Source organism: Gasterosteus aculeatus, chromosome 2 (assembly GCF_964276395.1).
Source record: "Gasterosteus aculeatus chromosome 2, fGasAcu3.hap1.1, whole genome shotgun sequence".
NCBI lineage: Eukaryota > Metazoa > Chordata > Actinopteri > Perciformes > Gasterosteidae > Gasterosteus > Gasterosteus aculeatus.
This window is the reverse complement of record NC_135689.1, coordinates 5751088-5774835: the sequence shown is the minus strand read 5'-3', so window position 1 is coordinate 5774835 and position 23748 is coordinate 5751088. Positions and strand designations below refer to the sequence as shown.

The 23748-nt window shown below is 48.4% G+C and overlaps 3 protein-coding genes and 1 long non-coding RNA gene across 8 annotated transcripts; 2 read left to right on the top strand and 2 right to left on the bottom strand.

The window, feature by feature from the left end:
* On the top strand, positions 1–11482 carry sema3ga (sema domain, immunoglobulin domain (Ig), short basic domain, secreted, (semaphorin) 3Ga). 2 transcript variants are annotated; one of them, XM_078088075.1, is made up of 18 exons: positions 1–1511; positions 3179–3315; positions 6108–6268; positions 6388–6450; positions 6567–6686; positions 6874–6967; positions 7067–7186; positions 7311–7456; positions 7547–7661; positions 7767–7836; positions 7971–8115; positions 8215–8437; positions 8542–8630; positions 8725–8766; positions 8873–9030; positions 9121–9188; positions 9268–9395; positions 9683–11482. In XM_078088075.1, exons 2-18 carry the CDS (start codon positions 3204–3206, stop codon positions 10088–10090), a joined length of 2262 nt encoding a protein of 753 aa, XP_077944201.1. In that variant the 5' UTR covers positions 1–1511; positions 3179–3203; the 3' UTR covers positions 10091–11482. The 2 variants fall into 2 exon arrangements, with proteins under 2 accessions (XP_077944201.1, XP_040048306.2); XM_040192372.2 differs by having other exon boundaries at positions 9713–11431.
* LOC120828787 (actin nucleation-promoting factor WAS-like) lies at positions 11295–15253 on the bottom strand. Its single transcript, XM_040192378.2, has 11 exons — positions 14860–15253; positions 14039–14179; positions 13817–13903; positions 13564–13669; positions 13293–13322; positions 13155–13190; positions 12862–13060; positions 12590–12765; positions 11902–12497; positions 11715–11817; positions 11295–11625 (listed from the first exon to the last, which is right to left on the bottom strand). Exons 1-11 carry the CDS (start codon positions 14959–14961, stop codon positions 11567–11569), a joined length of 1635 nt encoding a protein of 544 aa, XP_040048312.2. The 5' UTR covers positions 14962–15253; the 3' UTR covers positions 11295–11566.
* Positions 15254–15271: 18 nt separating this feature from the next.
* LOC120828790 (sodium-coupled neutral amino acid transporter 3) lies at positions 15272–23240 on the bottom strand. Of its 4 annotated transcripts, XM_078088138.1 has the most exons (18): positions 23019–23229; positions 21911–21941; positions 21671–21806; positions 19975–20057; positions 19799–19883; positions 19558–19673; positions 18964–19037; positions 18644–18736; positions 18458–18539; positions 18273–18355; positions 18040–18098; positions 17819–17956; positions 17579–17658; positions 17388–17488; positions 17176–17300; positions 16738–16882; positions 16534–16637; positions 15272–16428 (listed from the first exon to the last, which is right to left on the bottom strand). In XM_078088138.1, exons 4-18 carry the CDS (start codon positions 20013–20015, stop codon positions 16324–16326), a joined length of 1431 nt encoding a protein of 476 aa, XP_077944264.1. In that variant the 5' UTR covers positions 20016–20057; positions 21671–21806; positions 21911–21941; positions 23019–23229; the 3' UTR covers positions 15272–16323. The 4 variants fall into 4 exon arrangements, with proteins under 4 accessions (XP_077944264.1, XP_077944269.1, XP_040048320.2 ...); XM_078088143.1 differs by lacking the exon at positions 21911–21941 and having other exon boundaries at positions 23019–23167; XM_040192386.2 differs by lacking the exons at positions 21671–21806; positions 21911–21941 and having other exon boundaries at positions 23019–23240.
* Positions 22673–23167, top strand: LOC144388231 (uncharacterized). The gene is made up of 2 exons (XR_013452542.1): positions 22673–22763; positions 22942–23167. It is a non-coding gene; the product is annotated as an uncharacterized LOC144388231 (long non-coding RNA).
* Positions 23241–23748: the final 508 nt, after the last annotated feature.

Sequence of the window (23748 nt, the reverse complement as noted above, 5' to 3'; positions counted from 1 at the left end):
GTTAAGAGGATGCGGTGGGAACTTGACAGTGGACCTAAAGTTAAGAGCGCACCAGGACCAGGAAGCCTGACTCATTTCCTCAGCTGGAAACACCAGGGAAGCCTCCTGTGGGACAGGAAACAAACGCCCCCCCCTGTCCCAACCCTGCTGGGCACACTGCGAACACGTTGTGCCAATGCCCAACTTGAGGTAAGGTCACAGAGGTCAGACGCTTGTCCCCGTGACGACGGATCCAACATTGGAGGCGTTTTTTAAAAGAGAAACGCGTGAGTCCAAACGTCCAGCTGCTTTCCAGGAACCGCCCCTCCTCCGTGACCTTTCATTCAGCGAGCCATCGACTCGTGTGTTTATTCTGTCGGACTGTCACGCCGGCCCGGGGGGCTCAGAATACATTCACACGCCGCCTTTTTTACAGTTACTGTGCCACACTGCGTCATAGCTCGCCACAAAGCCGGCAGCGATGTGAGGAGCCCCGAGAGCTGTTTTAATTCCAAGCTCAAGGCTCCGTTAACAGGACGGGTGTCCTTTACGTCCAGTCCCATACCCCCCCACCCCGTCCCCCTCCTGGCTGCTTTGTCACCGTTGTCATGAGCTCCAGAGAAAGCCAGGCAGGAATCCCAGGAATCTTCTCTCGGGCTGACCTGCCTCTCATGCGGAGCCAAGGGGAGTAATGGTGACATTGTCCGAGAGGCAGAGCCGGCACCCCCTTTAGTAGTGGATCGCGGCCCCTGAATCATGCATGAGAATAGGCCGTGGCCCCCCGCTGGTGCATGAGAAAAACATTTATATTAAACGGTGGCTGTATGCCCGTCACCACGTAACCGACTTATTCAGCTTCAACTTTGACAAAAAATAGATGGATGAAGAGCAATGTGTGAACCCCCCACACACAAAAAAAACCTCCTGCCCAGCAGCGACGGGGTTAATCATACCCATATGGCGTACCAAGAGGTTTGGTCCAATGCTGCTGTGGGCCAACAGGAGAGAGGAGGCTGGGTGGGGGCAGAACAGAAGGGAGAGGACAGCAGGGTGAGACAGCCTCTCCTCCACCTGCACCTGGTCTCTTGGTTCACTCGCAAACGCCTCCCCAGGAACGACCAGGGGACCGGAGCCCCGTACTCACCCCCCGGGGATACTCGCCGCCCTCCGGGCTTAAACTTTTTGGTTTTTTTTTTTGGAGCGAGTGGAACAAACGTTCAGGGATCCATTTTCTTTTCTTTTTTTTAAATGTGTTGCCTGGAAGAAAAGCCGTCGGCTTATTAGCCCCCCCTCCATTCCCCCCCCTCCTCCCCCTCTCTCTCTCTCTTTCGCTCTCTCTTTCTCCTTCAGGATGAATTTGTAAACCTATCGGATTGTTTAATTCCTGCGCAGTGCTGCGCGCAGATTTTCCAACACGGCTCCAAAAAGGCGCAGCGCGCGGGGAACGCGGCGGTAACATCCCGCAACTTTTCTTTCTGGTCTTTCCTTCTTCCCCCCCTCTGGATCTCAGCGGCGAAGTGCCAAAGCCAAAGGTAGGACATTTAACCGGTTTAACTTTTAACCCGCGTCCGGTTGCTCTGTGGTCCGGATGGTGGATGTGAAGTGGCGCTCACATTTGTTCGGCTTCTATTTGTGGGTGTGGAGTTAACAGGTAAGTGCGCAGAGAGGACTAGGCTATTTAAATCCTATAATTATATATGTATATATATGTTTTTAAAGGGAAAGCATATTATTACAGCTGAACTTTAATAGGTCACCCAGCCTGCACAGAGACCAGTGGAAAAATCCTTCAAACACCTCAAAGTACAACCAGTATGTCAAACTGTGGTGTTCTACATCCTGTTAAAGGGAATACTGACCCTTGATTTATTTACATTTAAATAAAAGAAGATGAAATACAATCAGTTGGATATTTTTATAGCCACTAAGCCCAATTTTCCCCTTTTTTCTTTCTTTTAAAATAATATTCAAATATGGATTCAAACATTATTCTGTGGTGTTCATAATCCAATAAGCTAATTTCACTATGATAAAATAACTATTGACTATGTTTATTATTTTTGTGATGGGCTTCAATGATGTTTTAATATTGAAATGACAATCACACGTGATTAAATGTGTATCCGTATCATTTCTGACGACCCGGCTCGTGGTTTAAAACCATGTGAATGCACCGTGTTTAATAGAAGGAAGAGGGATCGAGGCACCCCGATGAGCCGGTATATGGTACACGTGTGATTACGCCAGAAAGCCCGCGGGGCTTCTGTTTTTCCTCGCTAAATGTTGGCCACGCCACTCATTTCAGTTTCATCAGTTTCATTTTGACAAAAAAAAGAATTCCTTATTGTGAACCCGCAATGTATTAATGCGTTTTGTAAAATCTCTCTAGCGTCCCTCCCTAAAAGCCCTCATTTCGAGGCTTGTAGCGTGTGGCCCGTTGGGGGCCTTGTGAGAAAAAGAAAAGCCGGTGGGGTTCCTTACGGCCCGAGCAAAGCCCACCTTCAGGGAGTCAATTTAATGGACGTTGTGGACTCAGCTTTTAGTATTCATAATTTATACGTGATCCTCTCCAGCAAAGTGCAGATGCATAATGAATGCTCGAGTTAAGGTCTAACCGTCAGACTACGCTCCAACACCCCTAAACTGTCAGAAATTGTCTCCGCGAGGACTACCTGTGTCTTTGAACTGTCACGTATTTCACTCGTCAACTCCTGGAAAGTACGTCGATACGCCGCTGAAAGAGAGAGAGACGCCGGGAATCCCTGATGGGCACCAGGCTCTTGATTAATTTAGTTTTCTAGGAAAAAGTGTATGAAATACATGTCAAAGAAAATGCAATACGTTAAAGAAAAAAGACTTTAAACTTGTTTTCGGAAGACCTTTTCCGTGTGACTGCTCATGCAAATACCGTTATATAGTCTCAACACATACCTCACTGCATTTACACCTTAAATAAGTAATAGGGCTGTCATATTTTCCAGTGTGAGTGTGAACATTTGGACGTTGTTCTCTCCTGCCAGACTATACAGCTCGCTGCAGGCCAAACTTCTGATCATAGAGATCAGAGAAAGAGAGAGAGAGGGGGAGAGAGACAGTCAGTCTCCCGCCTGTCCCTGCTTCTTTTTCTGTCTCACACACTTCTCACTGGGCACTCTATAATAATAATAATAGTTCATTCCGCTGTCTTTTCTTCGTCCAGATTTAGATCTCTGTGGGCTACCTGCATGACTGTTACCATGGCAGCATCTGGAGCCCAGCTCCTCCTGCTGGCCTTGTGTGTTTACCGAGGCTCGGGCCTGCAGCAGTCGGCTCCGCGGATCCGCCTCTCCTTCAAAGGTGAGCTCCTACAGATTAACCAAAAGTCCTGTGACGGCGAGGGCTTGTCTTAATAGTTTCTTTCACTTGTTTGGCAAGTCACTCAGCGCACACACGCGCCCCCCCACCTCCCCCCTTCCCATGCGGTTATGTTTCCTCCTCGAACGTATGCAAAGAGCGTATTTCCTGCCGCATGTCAAACAGTGCGACGCTGGAAACAAAAGGTGGATATTACGTGGGGTTTGTAACTGGTGCCCTCGGACACGGTTTCTGCCCACACCCTAAAACCCAAACGCACTTGAGTTTGACCCGTCATTTATTCTTTGTTTTTGAAGTCTGACATGATGACACAAGAAGGAAACACCTGAAATCCGATCACAGGAGCCACAGTGATGTTGTAGAACTGCAATCTTTTGGCCGCAAAGGCCTAAATTATAACAGTGTTTTTAAAGCCTTCAATGGAGCCTTAAAAAAATGTTGAAGGGATCTGCTATTTTCTCCGTGTGGTCTTCTTGTTCTCACCGGCTGCCGAGATTCATGTTACAAATATGTGGCTGACACCTTTGAAGAAAAACAATGCTGGATGATTACACTTATCTTCGTCATCGTGTTGCACACTTCAAGCCCACCTGCACACGAGAACGTGCACGCACACGCGTCACGCCTGAAGAATCTGTGGAGGAGGGTCACGAACGCTCCGCTCGCAGGTCGCGTCGAGGCGGCCTCAGTTTGTTTGGCGTCTCGCCCTCAGCTGCTCTGTTTCAATAACAGAGATTTGTGATTTTGCACGATGTGGACGGGGCACATCTGACGCAGATTAGGACCGCGAGCTGACCGTGAGATCCGTGGTTGATTTCTGGGACTTGGAGGCTGCAGCGAAGCGACTGAAAACAGCTGTCTGCGCCGGGCTGGCGGCTGTCGCGCGGCTCCATCTGAGGGATTGCGGTGCATTTTCATGTGACCTTTAACACAAATCCTCTTGCAGTAAACAGCTTATAAACACCAGGGCGTGTTTTTTTTTTTGGTGCAGCAACACAGTGCACAAAGTGGTAGTCTGACTAATTACACAAGTTTGGTCCTGACCTTGATTCTCTTCCTTCACCATTTTTGAGATGCAGGAACTCACATCTGCACAGAGCTCTCTGTAAACAGTACACGTGCTGCTGGCGGTTCACAGCAGCGCTGGGGTGCTAAATTATTAGTTAGATTGTTCGATTTTGAAGATAAAGGAGCCATGTTGAAAGACCTCGGCCACCCCTCCCCCTAATGCCAAAGAAAAATTACTCCCCGACTGTTTTCTGCCACTCCAAGGTTTTATTGTTCATTGTTTGCGACAGCGAGCCCCTTTGTCCGCGGGGCCGCCTGTGGAGGAGGCTTTGGGCCGGCTGGAGGACATGTGACTGTTCCGAGCGAATGACCCGGCCTGATTGACACGGTCGGGGGTGGTGGGGGGGGGGGGGGGGGTAGGGGTTACAGGAGGCCTGCCGGGGAGAGGGAGCTCATATTGTTTCCTCCGTTGCAGGGAACTTGTGTCAGTTATGCACACTTCAAAGGGACCGACCGAGTCTCCTTTGATGGAATTAGTCAGCACTGCCAGAGAGCAAAATGTGCAGCGTAATTGAAGCCATGCTTTAGGAGGCTGGTGTCACCCGTGTGTTCATACTTGAGATTTGCCCGGGACTAAACGGCAGCGGTCATTAGTGATTCAAGTGACAATATGTTGCCTGGCTGTAACGTCAGAGCTTGTAGTAGCCTACGTCAATCGTGTGTCCTTCCCAGTGTTTCCCAGTGCGTGTCAGAATGTTGCCGGGGGACAAGTGTCTGCTGAATGTTTACCAGATGATGGCAGTGTGCATTGTTTGCTATTTTTGGGAGAATGGAGACATGCACGAGTTCGGTGTGATGTTTCTACATTTAGCCCGTGCAGTGGATCCACTATGGCCCACTGGTGCTCGGCCAGAGGCTTGTTATCCTGTGTTTACCTCTCAGGAACAGAACCGGACCTTCCTCCCCGCCTCCCGACAGGCTCCATCCCGGAGCCGTCCGGAGATCCGATTGCGTCGGCTATTTTAGTTCCCGCGCCGTGGCCGCATCCTGTTCACGTTGACCTCAAAAAGGAAGATGGGAGGCGCTTTGATGTAAATAAAGATTGCGCTTCCCCCCCGAATCCCCCCGTAAGCTGGCTTCTGAGGGTCTCCGTGAACATTTGTCAAGACATAAGCCTGCTGTCTTTGACACGCCTCAGCTGTGTCCCAGCGTGAGCACATATGCTGGTCAATATCTTACCCCTGATGCCACTGAAGTGAGGATGAAAAGGGGTGGAGGGCTTTTTCTCCCTGATGAAAATTGTTCAATCAAAGCTTTCAGGGGGACAAAAAAAAAAGGAAGGAACATTTTCCCCCCCGTAGCGTCTTAACAGGTTCCGCTCTGCTAAACCCAATCCCAATTCCACTGACCGTGTTTCCTAAGGGAGTCGCTTTTTCGACTAACTCTGCAGGGCGTGTGGCGCCTTAAACTCAATCAGCCGGTCAGGACACATAAAATATTGAGATCTTAAAAGCAAAAAATAGTTTCTTAAAATGCTCCAAGTTGGGTCATATTAAATCAGTGACACACATTTTCCAGAAAAGAAGCGTGAGGGGAAGATTGCTCGTGGCGCCGTGGGTTCATCCAAGTCGGTAATGAAACATGTTAAAGGCATAAAGCGAATTATGGGACAAGGTTTTTAGAGGTAACCTTTGCTCCCCCTGCTGTCGGTTTTTCCAAATAGTGAAAATGGTAATTTTTTTCAAACAAAGCAACTCTTCACACAGAGCTTTTGGACACGAGGGCGGCGCGGCCTTTCAGTTTCTCCTTCAACACCAGCGACTACCGCATCCTGCTGATGGACCAGGATCAGGGCCGCCTGTACCTGGGCAGCCGCGAGTACCTGGTGGCCCTGGACATGCACAACGTCAACAAGGAGCCGCTCATAGTGCGTACATGCAGTCTAACCTTTTCACAAATCCAGTCTGCCGTGTGATACCCGGCATTAGATCTCACAATGCGATGATCCTGTGTGTGTGTGTGTGTTTTTTCCCTTCATAAATACAGATCCACTGGCCGGCATCTGCTAAGAGAAAGGGAGAATGTCAGATGACAGGAAAGGGAAGACAGGTGGGATCACGTATTCACATCCTGTTCTTTTGACGAAGAAATAACAAGACGCCTGCTTTCAAGACGGGACAAGGAAAAGTGTTTGACTCGCATTTGTCTCTGTCGTCTTTGTCCAGGGGGAATGTGCCAACTTTGTGCGGCTCATAGAGCCGTGGAACCGCACCCACCTCTACACCTGTGGAACGGGGGCGTACCAGCCCATCTGCACGTTCATCAACCGAGGCTGGAGGGCGGAGGTGAACACAGAGACATTTACAGTTCCCAGAGCGGGATTTACAGGAAACATCCCTCAGCGGTCGGCCCTGATAAATATTTCAGGACTACAAACTAGGACACTGATTTGTTTGTGATTTTTTCCCCATGCTTCCGTGTGTTCCGTGTCACGATTTAGCAGTCCATTTTTAATGCACGCTCTCCCTGCAGGACTACCTGTTTAGGCTGGTCCCTGGGTATGCGGATTCAGGGAAGGGAAAATGCTCCTATGATCCCAAACAGGAGAACATTGCGGTCCTGATCGGTGAGAAGCTAAAAAAAAACAACAGCACAAAACCTGATCAAATTCCATCTCCTACGAAAAGCCTCAGGTTTCTGTCGCGTTGTTGCCTCCCCCTTGCAGATGGTAACCTGTATGCAGGGGTCCATATCGACTTCATGAGCACAGATGCCGCTCTGTTTAGGACCATGGGAGGGAGAACGGCAATCAGGACGGAGCAGTATGACTCCAGGTGGCTCAACGGTGAGTAAGTGTGGGTTGTGAGGAGGGAAACGTGGTTTGATTACAGTTTACGGTTCCTCTCGTATTGCTGGACAACCTCTCGCCTCAATCCTTCCCCCTCGCTCGTCTGTTTTCCTCCTCCCAGAGCCCGTGTTTGTTCAGATCCAGCAAATCCCTGACAGTGCAGAAAGGAACGACGACAAGCTTTACTTCTTCTTCCGCGAGAAGAGCCTGGACTACAGCGGCGGGGCGAGCCCCAGCGTTCTGGCCAGGGTGGGAAGGGTGTGCCTGGTGAGCCCAACCACGACGCGCGGCGTCCCTTTCACAATGAAGAAGCGCACTGCGCTCGTTGAGCCGTGACCCAATTTCCTTCCTGTCCAGAATGACGAAGGAGGCCAGAAGTCCCTGGTGAACCGCTGGACGACGTTCCTGAAGGCTCGCCTTATCTGTTCGGTGATCGGAGAAGACGGAGTGGAGACGCGATTTGATGAACTACGTGAGGCCGCGAGAAAAAAAGAAAAAAAAACACCACCAAGCCGTATAAACTGATAGCATTTTAATTGCAACTCCCTTTGATGTTGGGTTATTGATTTTCTTCCAGGAGATGTGTTCATTCAGCCCACACAGGACGAGCGAAACCCTACGGTGTACGCTCTCTTCACCACAGCGGGGTGAGTGGTTCTCCGAGGCTCGTTGGGTCGATTCACCTCTCAACTTCATAGGAATATTTTCTCTCAGATGATTCCTGCCGTAACGTGGGGGGCGTACTTCTAAATCCTGCCCTGACGGTCTGTTTCTGCCCCAGCTCTGTGTTCAAGGGGTCCGCCGTCTGCGTGTACTCGATGGCCGACATCCGCAATGTCTTCAATGGGCCGTTTGCCCACAAACACGGGCATAACTACCAATGGACAGAGTACACCGGCAAGATTCCCTACCCGCGGCCCGGGACGGTACGTTTCAGTCACGTTGTCTCCGAGGCGAAATCTAAATCTGCAAAGACCCCCCCCCCCCCAAGTGATTATCGCCACCTCTTCTTTCTTCCCGCCCAGTGTCCAGGAGGAACCTTCACTCCCGGCATCCGTTCCTCCAAGAACTTTTCAGACGAGGCTGTGAATTTCATCCGAGCCCATCCCCTCATGATCCATCCGGTTTATCCCGTCCACCGGCGCCCCCTGGTGGTGAGAACCGGCGTGGACTACCGCTTCACCGCCCTGGTGGTGGATCAGGTGGATGCTGTGGATGGACGCTACGAGGTGCTCTTCCTGGGGACAGGTGGGGGACGGCCGGACGGACGGACGGCCACTCGTTTGGCTTTCGGAAGGTAGTTTCGCTAAAAAAGAAATGTAGGTCTTAAATATGATTTCTTTCATTTGTAGATCGAGGCACCGTACAAAAGGTTATAGTGTTGCCGAAGGACCCGACCAGCATGGAGGAACTGACTCTAGAGGAAGTGGAGGTTTTCCGGGTATGTCTGAATTTGTGGTCCTGAGATACTCAAAGATTTTTGAAAAGGGGTTGTATTTTAATTTGTCCTTTTTTGTTATTTTATTAATTTACAGTCCAGGGCGTCAGTCAAAACCATGAAGTTGTCCTCTAAAAGAGTAAGCCCATTCTCCATTCAGACCGATCCCCATTTCGGGGCGCTGACCAACCCACAACAACAAATCACACTATTGTTGTCTTTCGTTTTCCTTTCGCCACGTTCAGCAACAGCTGTACGTGTCGTCGGACGCGGGCCTGACCCAGGTGTCTCTGCACCGCTGCGGTGTGTACGGCAGGGCCTGCTCCGACTGCTGTCTGGCTCGAGACCCCTACTGCGCCTGGGACGGAGAGAGCTGCTCCGCTTTCACCCCGTCGACCAAGAGGTCAGTGGGTCCTCGTATCTCTGCAGCGATAAAACAATAAAGTGCTGTGTGTGTGTGTGTGTTGATTCTTATTTCTGACCTTTTTCTCAGGAGGAGCAGACGACAGGATGTCAAACACGGTGACCCCCTGAGGCAGTGCAAGGGCTTCAACGCCAAAGGTGGGTTTCACTCAGGTGCACATCACATTCTTGTTTTGGAGCACTTGGTCACCATTTCTTCTTCTCTCTGCCGGTGCAGTGGAGAAACGTCTGAGGGAAACGGTGCAGTTTGGGGTGGAGGGCAGCGGCACCTTCTTGGAATGTCAGCCTCGCTCCCCCCAGGCCTCCGTCAAGTGGCTCTTCCAGAGGGAGGGAAAGAGGAAACTGGTGAGGAAGCACACTCACATTCTAGGAAATGTTTAAGCAAATAGTTGAACATTCTGGGGGATTTGAGTTCGATGAGGACATTTCGCATTCTTGCATCTGTAAATATAAGTATAGACTTGTCAGACGGACAACCCCCCCCGTGAAACACCATACGGACAGATATATCAAATTCCTCATCAGATTCTCAGAAAACCGCTAAGCGCATCCACACACACACACACACACACATTGACACACTGGTCTCCGAGCGATAAACACTCTGCAACTCTTCAACTTCCCTCTCTTAGACTCCTGCTGTTTCCTTCCCTTTTGTGCAGCTCACCCGCGCCGGAGGTGTTCTCAAGACCAACCACGGCATCCTGCTGAAATCTCTCAACCAATCGGACGCCGGGCTGTACCACTGCCTCGCCACCGAGAACAACTTCAAGCACACGGTGGCCCGCGTGGCGCTGCGCATCCTGGATCGAGACATCGTTTTAGCCCTCACCGCTCAAGACGGCGAGGACGACGAGCCCAAGACCCTCAAAGCGGGGCCCCACCAACAGTCGCCCCTCGTCTCCACGCCTTTCCCGCCGGAGATAAGACTGATCAACCAGTACTGCCAGTCCTACTGGGAGAAACTCAGTCCCAAACAGCAGCAGCGCAAGCGCACCAGCCGCAGGCACACGGAGGGCCAGGACCAAGGCCTCGGCTAGAGGACGGAGCGGGCGGCGTCCAACGCAGGCCTGTGTGGACTTTTACGGTGGACTTTTGTGTTTGACATGCATGTTTGTGTGTCACCTCTGTGTTCATCAGGCAGGTGATGCTGTCATGCTGTTGCTGAAGTACTATATTTGTGGTTTCCTAAGTGTCAGTCCGCAGGAGATCCTATTGTGTATACTTTAGGGGTATTTGTGACCACTTCCCCAAGAATTTTATTTTCTGGGTATTAGCTTGTGGTAGTTTGACATTCAAATCATTTCATAGATGTGTCAGAGGAGTATTCTGGTCAGCCGTAAATAAACCATCTGCTAGTGTCAGCGCATACACTGGTATTCACATTTTATTCTCATAATGGGAATTAAAAAAAAAATATGGACCTTATATTTTTCCCTATTTCAACCTATCGTAGGGATGATTTTAAACCTTAACATGATTTAGGTGCTTCTGGGAAAAAACCCCGGCATCCTTAACTTGAGAAGCATGGAAGATTGATTTTAGTGCAAAGAAAAAATTAAAACAACCAAAAAGTAGTTTTCCCGACATCATTCTTTTGCTTACTGTAATTTTTCTTCGAACTTGCGAAATCCGACATTTTCCGTCAGCTGATTCTCAGATGGTCGACAGCTCAGACAAAGAAGCTTTTTCTAAACAAGGCCGCTAGGTCGAGATTGATCACATATAGTAGTTACTAGGCTTCGACATGCAGAACCACAGGTATGGTACTGTCAAGTACCTTGAAACAGAAATGTAATATATTGATTGTGAATATAATATATATTGTCATTGGATTACACTTGTATTGTATGAAGTTGATATAAATGCATATGTTGCATGCATATGTTTTGTTTGTTGCAAGTTGTACATTTTACTTGGTGTGTAATGTTTGTAAGGTGTAAAGTATTCTGTTGAACTAATTCCATTGGTTTTGTCATATAATGACTCCCTTACTGTCCTGTGCTTTAGTATGTTGAGGATATGTTTAGCATACAGTGTTCTTCCAGTTATGCACTTTGTCGGTGTTTGTATTCAAGGGAATTTGGGATCTTTGCACAGATGTATGAGGTAATGAAAAATGACTTTTTTTTATGTACAGTATGTTATTATAAGACTGGGAATAGAACTGGCTCAGATGTAGTATTGATTGTTGGTGTTTTGTCATATGCTGTATTTCCAGACTTTACAAATTGCTCTTTTAAGTGGAAGCGTAACAAACAAGATTTATTTTCTAGTCGGAGTCACCATTCACGTCATTGTGAGTATCACAGTGCTTTAATCAGGATCAACCTACACTGGAACGTTTGAACAAATATATAAAACGTTTCAAAACTCTCAAACTTCTTTTCTTTCACTTTCAAGTCTTTTATATTAAATTCGTTTGACCTCAAGTCACATTCCAGTTTTATTATTAAACTTGAAATTCAAGTATTACAATTAAGAATTCTATCAGTTCAAAATCGACACAAACTTCATCAGTCGTCCCATTCGTCGTCGTCTTCATCGTCATCCCCACCATCATCTTCACTTTCATCTGGCGGAGAGGACAGATGCAAACACGTGTGGGTCCTTTTCCTTCCACTCTACCTCGACGTTGGCTACAATTAATGCTCCAATATTTACCCGAGGAATGGATGGCTTTGCTTCTCTTCTGCATGACCGACATGAGAGCGCCAACGATGCCCTCGCTGGACTCCGGTGCCGGCGCGTCGGGACTGTCTATCACCTGGAACACACAAAATGATGTAAACACAAACCTCTGCCTCAGACGTGTGTCGATGAAGACTTAAGAAAGAGAAGTTTGCTTTACGTTTCTGAGCTTCTTCCCCAGTCGAATCTGATCCAGCAGAGCTCCTCTGGGCTCTTCTCCTCCTCCGCCTCCGCCTCCTCCTCCTCCTCCTCCTCCTCCTCCTCCTCCTCCTCTGCCTCCTCCTCCTCCTCTGAAGGCAGGGGGAGGTGGTGGTGGCAGGTCCCCAGTGAGAGGAGGAGGGGGAGGTGGGAAATTTGAAGAAATGGGTGGTGGAGGTGGCGGAGGAGGAGGAGGAGGTGGCCCTCCACCGCCTCTGCTGGGCGGTGTAGATGGAGGAGGAGGAGGTGGGAAACCCGAGGAGCGCTGCTGGCTCGGCGGAGGGGGTGGAGGCAGGTTGTTGGGGGCCTTCGGGGGCGGCGCTGAGGGGAACTGAGGAGGTGCGCAGTGGGCTGGTGGTGGCGGAAGGCCACTTCTGCTCGTTGCCGGAGGCGGGGGTGGCAACGCTCCTCGGGCAGGAGGCGGGAGCCCCCGAGAGGACTGGCCCGGGACGGGGGGCAGGGGGCCGGAGCGGCCTCGTGGGGGCGGAGGGGCGGGGGCGGAGGAGCCCGGCACAGGAGGCAGAGGCCCCTGTCTCCCGGATGGAGGTGGTCCGCCAGCTGTGAAAAAATCAAAACATGCACGGCAAATAAACAGAAGCCGTAGAAGACCACGTCAGCCAATCAACCAATCGACGGAGAGCCATCCTGACCTCTGTTCACCTCCCGCTTGACCGCCTCCATGCCCCCGGACTGCTCGATGACGTTTAAGATGAGCTGGGAGGTCTTCTCGTCCTTCATCTCATCTTCGCCTATTCCGGCTTGGGAGAGCAGATTCAACAGGTCGGGGTCGATGTTGTTGGGATCCCAGCCGACGTGAGAGACGTGCCTGACGAGGAAGGAGACCGAAAGGAGACTCAGTAAAACCCAATCCTCTCTTGTTGTTACCTACACTTCAATGTGTGACATCGAGGCAAACGCTCACTTAAATCCGCTAGGTGCACCGATGTCTGCTTTGGAGAACTTGGGCGCCTTTTTGTCTTTCTTCTTGTTCTTCTTCCCTTTGCCGGTGAGACTTAAGGAAGCAGTGGGCGAAGGCATGGAGCGGTAGCGTGAAGACTGGATGTCCGGGTTTGGGATCTCCACAGTGGACATTTGAAAAGAACCGGGGCTGCCAAGTGACGCTTGGAGAGACGGAGCACAAGCAGTGTGGTTATTATTTCATTGCACACGTCGTCGCTGGTGGCAAAAGGTTACAGTCAGAAAACCTTTGTGCACCTTTTTCTGGTGGGGGTGGAGGCAGGGAAGCTCTATCTACAGCGCGGGAAAGAGAGAAATACATTTACTCTTATAGTTTGTGACGTGTAATATGGGATTCATTCAATCATTCGGTCCTGGAGTTTGTTGTTATTTTACCACTGGGCGGCAGGGGGCGCTGTTTCTTTTCTGTCAACAACAAGGAAGTGAGAGAAACCATTTTGAGACGTAATACCAAACCATAATAACATATTTATTCAGCTACAAATGCCGTTAAAATATTTCTCTTCAATTTTGATTCAAGAGTTTATTAATCAACTGCCATGATTATTTAACATCGTCTGCGTGTTATATTTTCTGTTCACTGGAAGTATTATTAGCAGGGAAACGTTTGTGCTACAAATACTCATCCGAGCGGTGTGGGTCTGACCTTTCTGACCCTGACGGCTCTGTCTCTGGTTGATTTTCTCCTCGACAGCGTCCTGGAAGGCTTCTGCTTCCTGCTGCGCAGAAAAGTTCAGGCCGACTTGACAGTCCTGCGTCCGCGTGAGGCAACAGACAAGGAATGTTTTAGCAACAGTACGCGATCCTTCCAAAGATGTGTGACCTAGTGATCAGGGCGTCGAATCAATCAACCCAAACCCCAAATTTTGCAGCGAGAGGTCGATCGAGGCCGTGCTTACGTCCGCGGGAAAGGTGTGAAAGTACTTCTGCGGCGAGGAGTAAAGCATCTGGTTGTAGATCTCCTGCTCCCAAACCATCCTCCCTGTCTGTGGAGAAACGTGCTGAAGGTTGAACTCTTTAAAGGAAAACCGCTCACATTTTGCGTCTGCTGCAGTTCAACGCCTCACGCGGCGATGTGATTGACAGCTTAAGGTGGGCCTTAAGCGGCCGAGCCGTCTCACCTTCAGGTCAAACATCCGTATGAAGTAGGAGCGCTGGAAGCTGTCTTTGATGAAGCACAGCACCCCGGTGTGCTGCAGGCTCCACGCGGAGGGGCTGTGAGGCAGGGCCATGAACAGCTGGGCCACCGCAGTGGCTGTGGACTGTGGACACACAAACGCACACTTAAAGCCGGGGACGCCTGAGAGCGTTTTATTGCAGATTGCATGCAAATGTGCAGTTTTGTGGTGACAATTCACTTCCCCTGCAGTCTTCCGCCGACAAGCTATTTTGCTGTTAGCCAGGCGGACACATCTGCCAGCAGAATGCGCGTCTCGGTGGCTTTACAGAAAGTCAGGAACAGAGCTACTTCTGCTCTGCTTTACATGTAAACCTAACAATAAAGTGTAATTTTGAAAATGGTTCAGCCACCATTTCCTGTTACAGCTACCTCTTTTTTTTTTGTTGATGACCTAATGTCAGCGGCATCGGCATGACAGCGCGGTGGATTCCTGCGGATAAGTCAAAATTGGAGTTTAAATGGCCCTGATTATGTACAATTCCTAAAACATCAGTCGAGAATCTAACAGAATGCGGCGAATGTGAACGTGTGAGAGCAGAGTTCGACAGTCGAGTGGGCTCGTCTAGATTCAGGATGTTCAACCACCATGAGGCAGACACACAGAGAGACTTTTGACCTTTTTCTAGCATTATTTCTCTGTCACAACAAAACTCTTCCAAAAGTCAGGACGCGAGTCTGAACAAACACAGCTTATCATGTCCCACGGTGGGCTATGGACGGCAGAGGAGGAAGGGGGACGGGGGGCAGCATCTCAGAACTTACAGCACATCTTCTGCCCATCAGCTCCTCCAGCTGCTCATTCTCCTGCGAACTCAGCAGCGAGCTCCGGACGCTTTCTGTTTTTGCTTTAGATCCACGGCTCATGGTCCCTCTGGCGCGTCTCCCCCGGTTTATTTGGAATTCATGTGGACAGCATGTGAAAAAAGGCGTCCGTTGAGCTCTAGTCGAGGAAGTTTCTCTTCTGTGTTCTGCACACACACACACACAAACACACGCACACACCGACTGAAAGCAGGAAACGCACAACCGCACTTCTCTAACCCCCACTTTTCTTTCTCTCTCTCCGGCGCACAAATGAATGTGCTACTTCCATGTTCAGAGGGGGAGGCAGGGTGTCGTCGCTCTCCTCCTCCTGTGAGTGCGCTCAACGAACAGCAAGAGCAGTTAAACGCACTTCATTTCCAAACTTCCTTTGAACTTTTGTACAAAGGAAGGACATGTTTTATTGACAGAGAGCAACACTCATATTAACTTAAAAATGTACAGGATGAATTACAAAAGTCAAAATATATTTTGGTCCAATTTTAAAGACAAAATAACAAAACATAAGAGAAAACAGACTTCAATTGAACTTAAAACCCATTGAACGCACAGGTTGTACCCCACCGTTTATGACACTGCTAAAACAGGCCGAGCATTTAAAATCCTAACGTTTCACATTTTTTATTGGCCTTTGCTGAACATTGTAAAAAAAGAAAAAGAAAACCCTATTTCGATGCGATACAATATTATATTCTTTGGTGTTTCAGGACTGCAAAAGAATCGCACAAACAACCTCCATCTCCGTTGACTCGCAGACGACAGTTGACCTTTGTGAGCAGCAGCCAAACAAAAGCAGAATTGCACCGTGTCCTTTGGATTGTTCAAAAAAGTGAAATCACTTCTACAACAGTTATTGTCAGAATATATTTACACAAAATCCACATCAGTAACATCAATGTAAACGTCATTAAATGTCGCGTTTTGCTGGATAGCAATGGTTAGTGTGGAGCTTGCGGGTAAAACTTGATAGTGAATCTGTGAAGTTTATTGAAATTTCTGTCCGTGAAATGTGAGTTGTTGGGGAAGTAGATTGGAGGACTTTGGCAGTGACTGAGTTATTCCAAGGGAACCGTACACATCCATACTCTAAAATGGGATTTCCGTTTGAGTCACGTTGTTCCCATTCATCTTTTTTGCCGTCTTTTGCTTTTCTTCACGTGCCTCCAAACGACATGCTTATTACCATGAGGCGTGACAAAGGTTTCATTCAGTCAGAGCACATCGCTTTGTACCTCCTCATATCATGTCAAAATGCTTTCTTTTTGTTGTTGTCGAAGGTTCGAATTCGTATTCTTCGTCTTGCGCGACCGAGCTTTCCTATTTTGGCTTTGTGTGACCAGGTGAGCGGTAATGTGCCGACAGGGAGAACGTGGTCTGGCTTTCTGTTTGGTTGCGTCTCCGCTGCTAGTGGCCGCCGACACTCCGAGACGCCCCGGTCACCCAGTCGATGATGATGAACGTCAGGCTGGTGATCATGAAGACGACTCCCAGGGCAGCAAAGCAGGCGGCCTACAGGGGCGGAAGGAAGCAAGAAGGACTTTTGCGTCAACGACACATTCAAAATCGAATTAAAAAGTAGATTTATTTTCAAGGGCTGAAGGGACTGAGATGTACCTGAATTTTGGGTCTGGACCGAAGTGGCTCCTGGTCTTCAGGAACGATACGGATGTAGAAGATTCCAGGCAGGATGAAGATGAGGCTGGGCGCAGATGTGGCTCCTGAAGATGAAAGATGAGGAAAAGAGGTTACACACTTTATACATTTTATAGTTCCCCCCGCAAAAATGTGCTGCAAAGCCCAAACCAGACGGTCACGTACCGATGAGGCCAAAGATGTCTTTGATGGAGGCCACAAAGATAACCAGTAAGTTGACCACAAAGATGAGGCAAAAGGCAATGCCGATGTGTACCAACCAGCTGAAAGGCTTTTCGGGGAAGAAGATCTGGAGCAAAGCCCTGCGGATCTACAAGGGGGGAGGAAGGAAACGGTTCAACACCTCATATTCTTCCCCAGAATAAACAAAACTACATGAAAGTAAAAGGCGATCTTGTTTTATCACCTCAGGCAAAGTGTCATTGAACGATTGAAAGATTCAATTTATCTTAAAGATTCATTCAGGATTGATATTTTCTCTAAAGAAAAGTTGCATTGCATCTATTGTAAGAAGGTTCAAGAGGATTTCATCTGAGTCTGCTCATGTACGTTAAGTATGTTGTGTATCCTAATAGACAGTGTTCGTGGTGATGGGTGTCTCACCGGGAAAAGCACCACGGGGACGGTCAGAGTGACGGCCACCAGCACGGCCACGCGCACGCAGAGGAGCAGGACGTCCAGCGTGCCCGCTTGACTGTAGGTGTGCAACAGCTCCGACTCCACCCCACCTGCGCACAAAACAAGCCGTTATCCCGTGGGCTCTTTCCTCATTCACGACACTGGCAAATCACTCGTTTTGAGCCGTAGCGTCTCACCATAAAAGGTCAGGTAACCAAACAGAGCCGTGAGCAGGTACATGACGAACATGGCCAGGATGGAGACGTTGGCCACCTTCTGCATCCGTTTCTTGGTGGCACTGGGGTAAAGAAAAGCAAAACCATGACTGTTTCCCTTTCCCTTAAACCTCAGCGTTCGGTGAAATCGCAAAGGCCGCATTCTGACTCACTCTCGTAGCTCAGTGTAGATTGGCAGCACCTCCGGGTGGCAGACAAAAGCGAAGGCCAGAATTGGGATGGTGTACGGCGTCTGCAAGACAAACAGGGCAAAAGTCAGAGAGCGACCCCTGAAAACATCTGCACGAGGATTTCGTTCCCGCTGTCGACACAACATGCCTTAATGCTGTTGGGGCTTATCGCGGTGAAATAAAGATCCAGCCAGCGATCCATTTCTTTTTTTTTTGTCGTACCTGCGGGTTGACGGTAAACAGTTTGGCCTCACAGGTGTCGTTCGCCCCACTGGCGGCAGTGTGAAGAAGAGCAGCGGCAGTGGCGTTGTGATGTGCATTCGCCAGCGGACAGAAGGTGTTGAATTTCTTGTAGATGACCTGGGGAGACACACCGGTCGGTTAATCAAAGACACGCGTCGGAAACGAGCCGCGTGTTCTATGTGTCTTTGGCTGAAGCTCACCGAGATGAGGAAAAACACCATGCAGGACAGGGAGAAGCCACTCGTATAGCCCAAGTAACCTGCGGGGCAAGGGTGACAACACGTTGCAGAATGATTTATAGATGCTGAAAAGTGATGGTGACCTTTCATTTCAATACAGCACACAAAGGCAAGCTCAACAAAAAACGCGGGAGTGGACACGCAGAGTGACGCGGGGCGAAAGGAAAAAGACGAGAACAGAATGAAAAACATACCGAGGTGTTTCATGAGCGCCAGAGGGAGGATGATGGCAGCACTGACAATCATGATCAAGTAGTTTCCATCCAAGAACCACTCTCTGGGAGACAAACGGATGGAGGGGGGATCAGTTCATCGGCAAACAAAAAAAAACCCTGAAACGGCACATGAAGCTTTGTCTGAATACCTCGTGGACACTCACCCCTTGTCTACCTGTTCACCGAGGAACGCTTTAATAACCAGGGGCAGCTCAGACTTGACGATGAAGAGGTAGCTGGACATTGCTAAGAAGAGGAAGTGAAAACAGCCGCCGTTAGCACACGCTTACATTAATAGATCGAACACATCTGTGACACGAAAGGGAGGAAGCAGCGCGACGATCGTGTACCTCCAATGTTGTGCACTGTAATAATGCAAGCGGCCAGCATTTTCCCCGGCGCCCCAAAGGCCCGATTCCCGAGCTGCTCATAAGCCCGGATGCCTAAAAAAAACATTATTATACACATTAGAGAGTGATGAGTCGTGAGCGCGGCATCGGCTGAGAATTAGGCCGAACCACGGCAGTGACTTCAGGCCAGGGTCAAAAAAAAACTTCCACTGCTTCATTTTTAATCAACTTAAGTCTTTTATGAAATAATCTCTGACATGTGCCTTCGCATATATGTTCAGTGCAACCCCCAAAAACTGCAATATCACGGCTTTGCTTACCAACGACCCCAGCACTTTTCAGCAGGAGATGAATTGAATACGCAGACAGAATGGCAATGGATACCAACAGGATTCTGAATAAAAAACAAGATTTGGGAAATACAATGAATCTAAAATGAACACAAACAAAAGACAACATTTAGATTGGCCGCCAAACATTCTTCTTCTTATCTTTGCTCGGTACGTTAAACAATGACAGACGGTGAAAGCAGCCTCCACCTCCCACTGCCACACAGCCAAGGACTGATCCAGGCGGTCGTGTCTTGGATCTGATCACCGCCGGCTATTTTTAAACACTTAAATCAGATTTAGGACGCCTGCCTGCGTATGAGCTCTAATGTACATTCTGACAGGTCAGGCTTGTGTGTGTGTGTTTGTATACAGTACAACACCTGCAGCTTACAGAGGTGGACGGAGAGAAACAGAGCCCCTTAGTTCTGGACGTATGTGGACATTGACTTGTCCAGCATCCCGACTTCACACACGTTTACTGTGAGCGAGTACACGTCTCAATGCGGGCGGAAACACACACACAAGCACACTGACAAACACAGCGCAGCGTTCAGGGGGAGGAAGGAGGACTGCGTTACTCACAGAAAAAGAATGATTCCAGTGTTGGCCATCGCATAAGCCAATCCCAGAATTCCACTGCCCATAATGGCGTTACTGAGATTAAAGATGGACATGCCAAAAGAAGTCTTCCCCTCGAACTGCAGGAGGAGCACAGCAGGTTAAGTTACACAAATAAATGACTTTGCTTTGAACTCATCAAAAGCGTCACAGTCAATTACTGTATCGGATTTAGCTGCAGCAAATCGATTTGACGGGCTCTCACATCTGTGAAGCGGCTCTCTTTCTTGACGCCAGGTTTATGTGGGAGAAACTCGTCGTGTTCGGCCATCGCGTCCAGCCCGTCGAACCTGCAATGGGATAAAAATCACTGGTTGGAAAGAGCCAAAAAAAAAAAAAAAAAATATTTGAACTACGGTAATTACTGTTCATTCGTCTCACCCATCTTCTCTGCTGTGTCCATTTATTTTCTGAAGCTCCATTGTGGTTGTTTCCAGAGAGATCCACCTCAATCTGTCCCCTGGCTGCAGGTTTAGAAAGAAACACTTGGTTTTAATAAATGTTTAACACCTGATTTGAAGGTTTACCTGTGCGTGGATTTGGTTAAATGTTCAGCTGGGATGATTGTTTTCACACATCAAACATAACCTTCATGCACCGATGTTGCCAGCTTTCTATCCATTTGTAAAGAAAACTGCACTCAGCACGACCTCTGCACGCGTCCTGACCTTTCATAACTTTAACAAGATCTCACAGTAAACAGTGACACACAGATTAATTTCATGAGACAGATGTACGGTGTTGGCATGTTGATGTATAAATATCGAGTAGTGTAGTGTAGACGGCAGACTGCTATAAGCTTTATAAAGGTTACAAACTTGAACACAAGGAAGACGGCATGAAGAAACACAGAGTATGACTGTGACTGCAGCACAGAAATGTGGTTTTAAAAGAGCCGACCTATTTATAAAGTCTTGGGACACGAGCTGCTGTAATTCTTCCCGCTCGCCAAAGACAAGAACAGCGTTGCTTTTCTTCTTTTGCCGATGCCAAAAAAAATCCCTTTAGATAAAATTCCGGCAAATCGGGACGTCGACCATTTAAAGCTCGACGTGAAGGGCTTTAAATAACAAACGTTGTCAGAGGACTTATGTCCCTCTAATCTGTTGTGGGACACACACACACACACACACACACACACACACACAAAGCCGGCGTGGACGGACTGCTGGGAACCGGCGTAGGTCAGTGCTGCTGACACGGGGTCATGGGATCCTTTCCTCCTCTGCGGGTCAGTCTGCCTCCCCCGGGATTTTCACCTCGGACCCCCCCGAGGACACGCTGGCACTGCATTGCGCCATTCCTTAAGACTTTCACACAAAGCTAGATCTTTTTCTTCTTCTGATGATCGGCGGGTCTGTGGAGCTGCAATAAGTCATCCGGCTTGCTGGTTGGTAGCAGTGGGACGTGGAGACGGACAAAGGCTTCCTGTGTAACCGCTGCTATTTGGACCGAGCTGCTTCCCTGCATACCGGCCTCAGGTCAAATTTGGTTTGGACGACTTTCTTTAGCTACATAACAAACAAATTCTCCCCCACGGTTCACACCCAACGCACACAACCACGAAATGCCAGTAACAAAATGACATTTACTTCAGAAGGACTTATTACCACTCTTCCCCCATTTCAGGTTATACAAAGGGAACATTCTTTGCATTCTCACGAAGGGGGAGATAGAGAAACTTAACCACAAACTGGTCCCAAGTTAAATATTCCAACGGGCCCCGCGGGCGACTCGCGCAAACGGTAAAACAGTGTAATAAAACTAGTGCTTCTGCACTTTCCATCTATCTGAGCAACCTTTGTTTTCCAAACAACCAACTTCATTCCCTTTACTAACTGTTTTGATTACAACCTTTTTTTTTATGAATATGACATTCATATTTCTATAAGAATCTTGTTGTTAACGTTTAAAAGTTAAACCCAGTGAATATTACTAAAGCGCTGCGACCAAGCGGTGAGTCCCACATGGCTCCTGCCTGACGCAACACCCGCTCGTTATTGACAGCTCCTTACTTCCTTTCCTCAGTATCTGGAACACACACACACACACACACACACATCTTACAGCAACTTACCCTCGTGGTCAAGAACAAGGCAAGTTTTCTCCTCTGATTATTGACAAGAATGAATCCTTGTGGAAGTTAACTCAATTTTTCCAATCCTCCCAATGTTTTATGTACAGCTCCGTCCTCATGAGTCTCTCCAAAGCTCCTTGTTAGTGAGGAGGGGAGAGAGTGAGAGAGATTAGAGGCTAGGAGGAGTGAGCGGGAAAGAAGAACACCCACATTTAACCCTTTGTGGAGGTGTGACTCTACCTGTAGTGGATCCACTCAGCAGGTGTCCAACCTGAAAAAAGGCCAGTGATTCAATCCAAGCAGGCGAATCGATTGCCTGTAGTCAGCGGTTTAAAACTACAGGAGATCCCAGGAACCAATGAAATCAGCAGAGAGCTTCTGGGGTTCACACTGGAGACCAACTACCATGTTATCACAGGGGGGCGTGGGGGACAACTGAGGGGGGGCTTTGTTACACTGCTGCTCACTGACAGTTTGCATCCTGCTGGAAGTCACCGTGATGGTAATTAGCTTAGGAGTTAGGTGCTTTTTTAAGATTGCCCACATGTGATTGTGCTCAAGAGCGGAAACATCGTGCATGCACACTTGATCCCATGAAGGCACGTGGACATGCACGCGCGTACGTGTGCGGTTCGACACACCGGTTGGACATGTCATCCGAGACGCGCTCCACCTCGAGCTTGTTCGGCTCACAACCTCCTCCACCTCTCAGGCACCACATTTCCGTTGGCTGATAAAGTTCAACTCGACTAAGATACCGGGTTTGTCAGCACGCCCGTGAAACACCCACGTTTTCTTTATCTCACCACGACACAAACACACTACTGGAAAACGTGTTCTTTCTTGTTTTCAGGTACACTTATGGCCGGTGTTCATACCTTCTGAGAAACATTTGATACATTTTTTGTTTTTTAGAAAGCTGGATATCATTAAAAAAAGGAAACATTTGTTGCCATTTGTGAGACGATGAGTGAGAATCAAAGCCCGTACTCGTCGGGAAAGTGAAACCATGAATGAGCTTCAGCTAAACATGTGATCCAGAACATGTACATCTACATACTTGTATGTGGCAAATGAGGATCTCCCATTGCAAGTGAGTGTGAAAAAACTGCCAGCATGTCAAACAAAAAGACAGCGTTGATGTTTCTCAGGACTCAAAGAATTGAGCAGAAACCGGCTGAAAAGAATTTTAGCCACATCGCTGCTGTCGGTACCGTTTCATTGGAGTTAGTGACAGCTATTTTCTTAAGTATTTCCCCATGTGTGTGCAGGGAGGAAATTGAGCAATGGCCCCAACTGCTGGAGCATCTGCATCGTGCGGGCCTGCCGGCCTTTGTCTGGCACTCACCACTCTGGAAACAGTCCCACAGATGGATGTCCTCAGTCCAGACAGAAGCGACAGGAGAAAAGGGGAAACTTGTTTGCCGAATTACGTCACAAATATGCTTCCCATGTAAGTAAAGAAGTTCCTGAGAGCCGTGAGACCAGTGAAAGAAATGAGAGAGAAGGCGGGAGCAGTGCCATGTCACAAACCTACAGGCCACTCCCTGTTCCTGAGCAGCAAACACGTGGCCCCTTTTTCTTACATCATTACTCGGGACTAACTCTGTATGTTTTAGCAACTGTCAATGTTCATGCTGGCATTTTACCCAGGGAAGATTTGATTTGATTATCAAGTTATATTTTAAATGAGAGGTAAATGTCCAAAGCTGATGAATGAAAACCACATCCTGGTTTGAGATAAATTACAGTGGTTATATTTTAACTGGGTGACGCTTCTGGTGTCAGTGGATAGAATTTGATGCTCTGTGAAGTAACAATTTCCTTTTTTCTTTGTGCTTCAGCGTTGTACCATGAGGCCAATACCTACTCCATCTAGTGGGCACAAACACCACGGTGCTAAAGAAAACCTCTGATCACATTGAATCTGTTATAATAAAAACGGTTTTCAGACTAAACCAATACATATATCCACCTGTCCAAATTGTTTAGCTAAAACTGAATTAAAATGGTGCAAATCCTCACAAAGAAAAGCTGAAAACTGATTATATTTAGCTTCTTTTCTGCAAATCAACTAA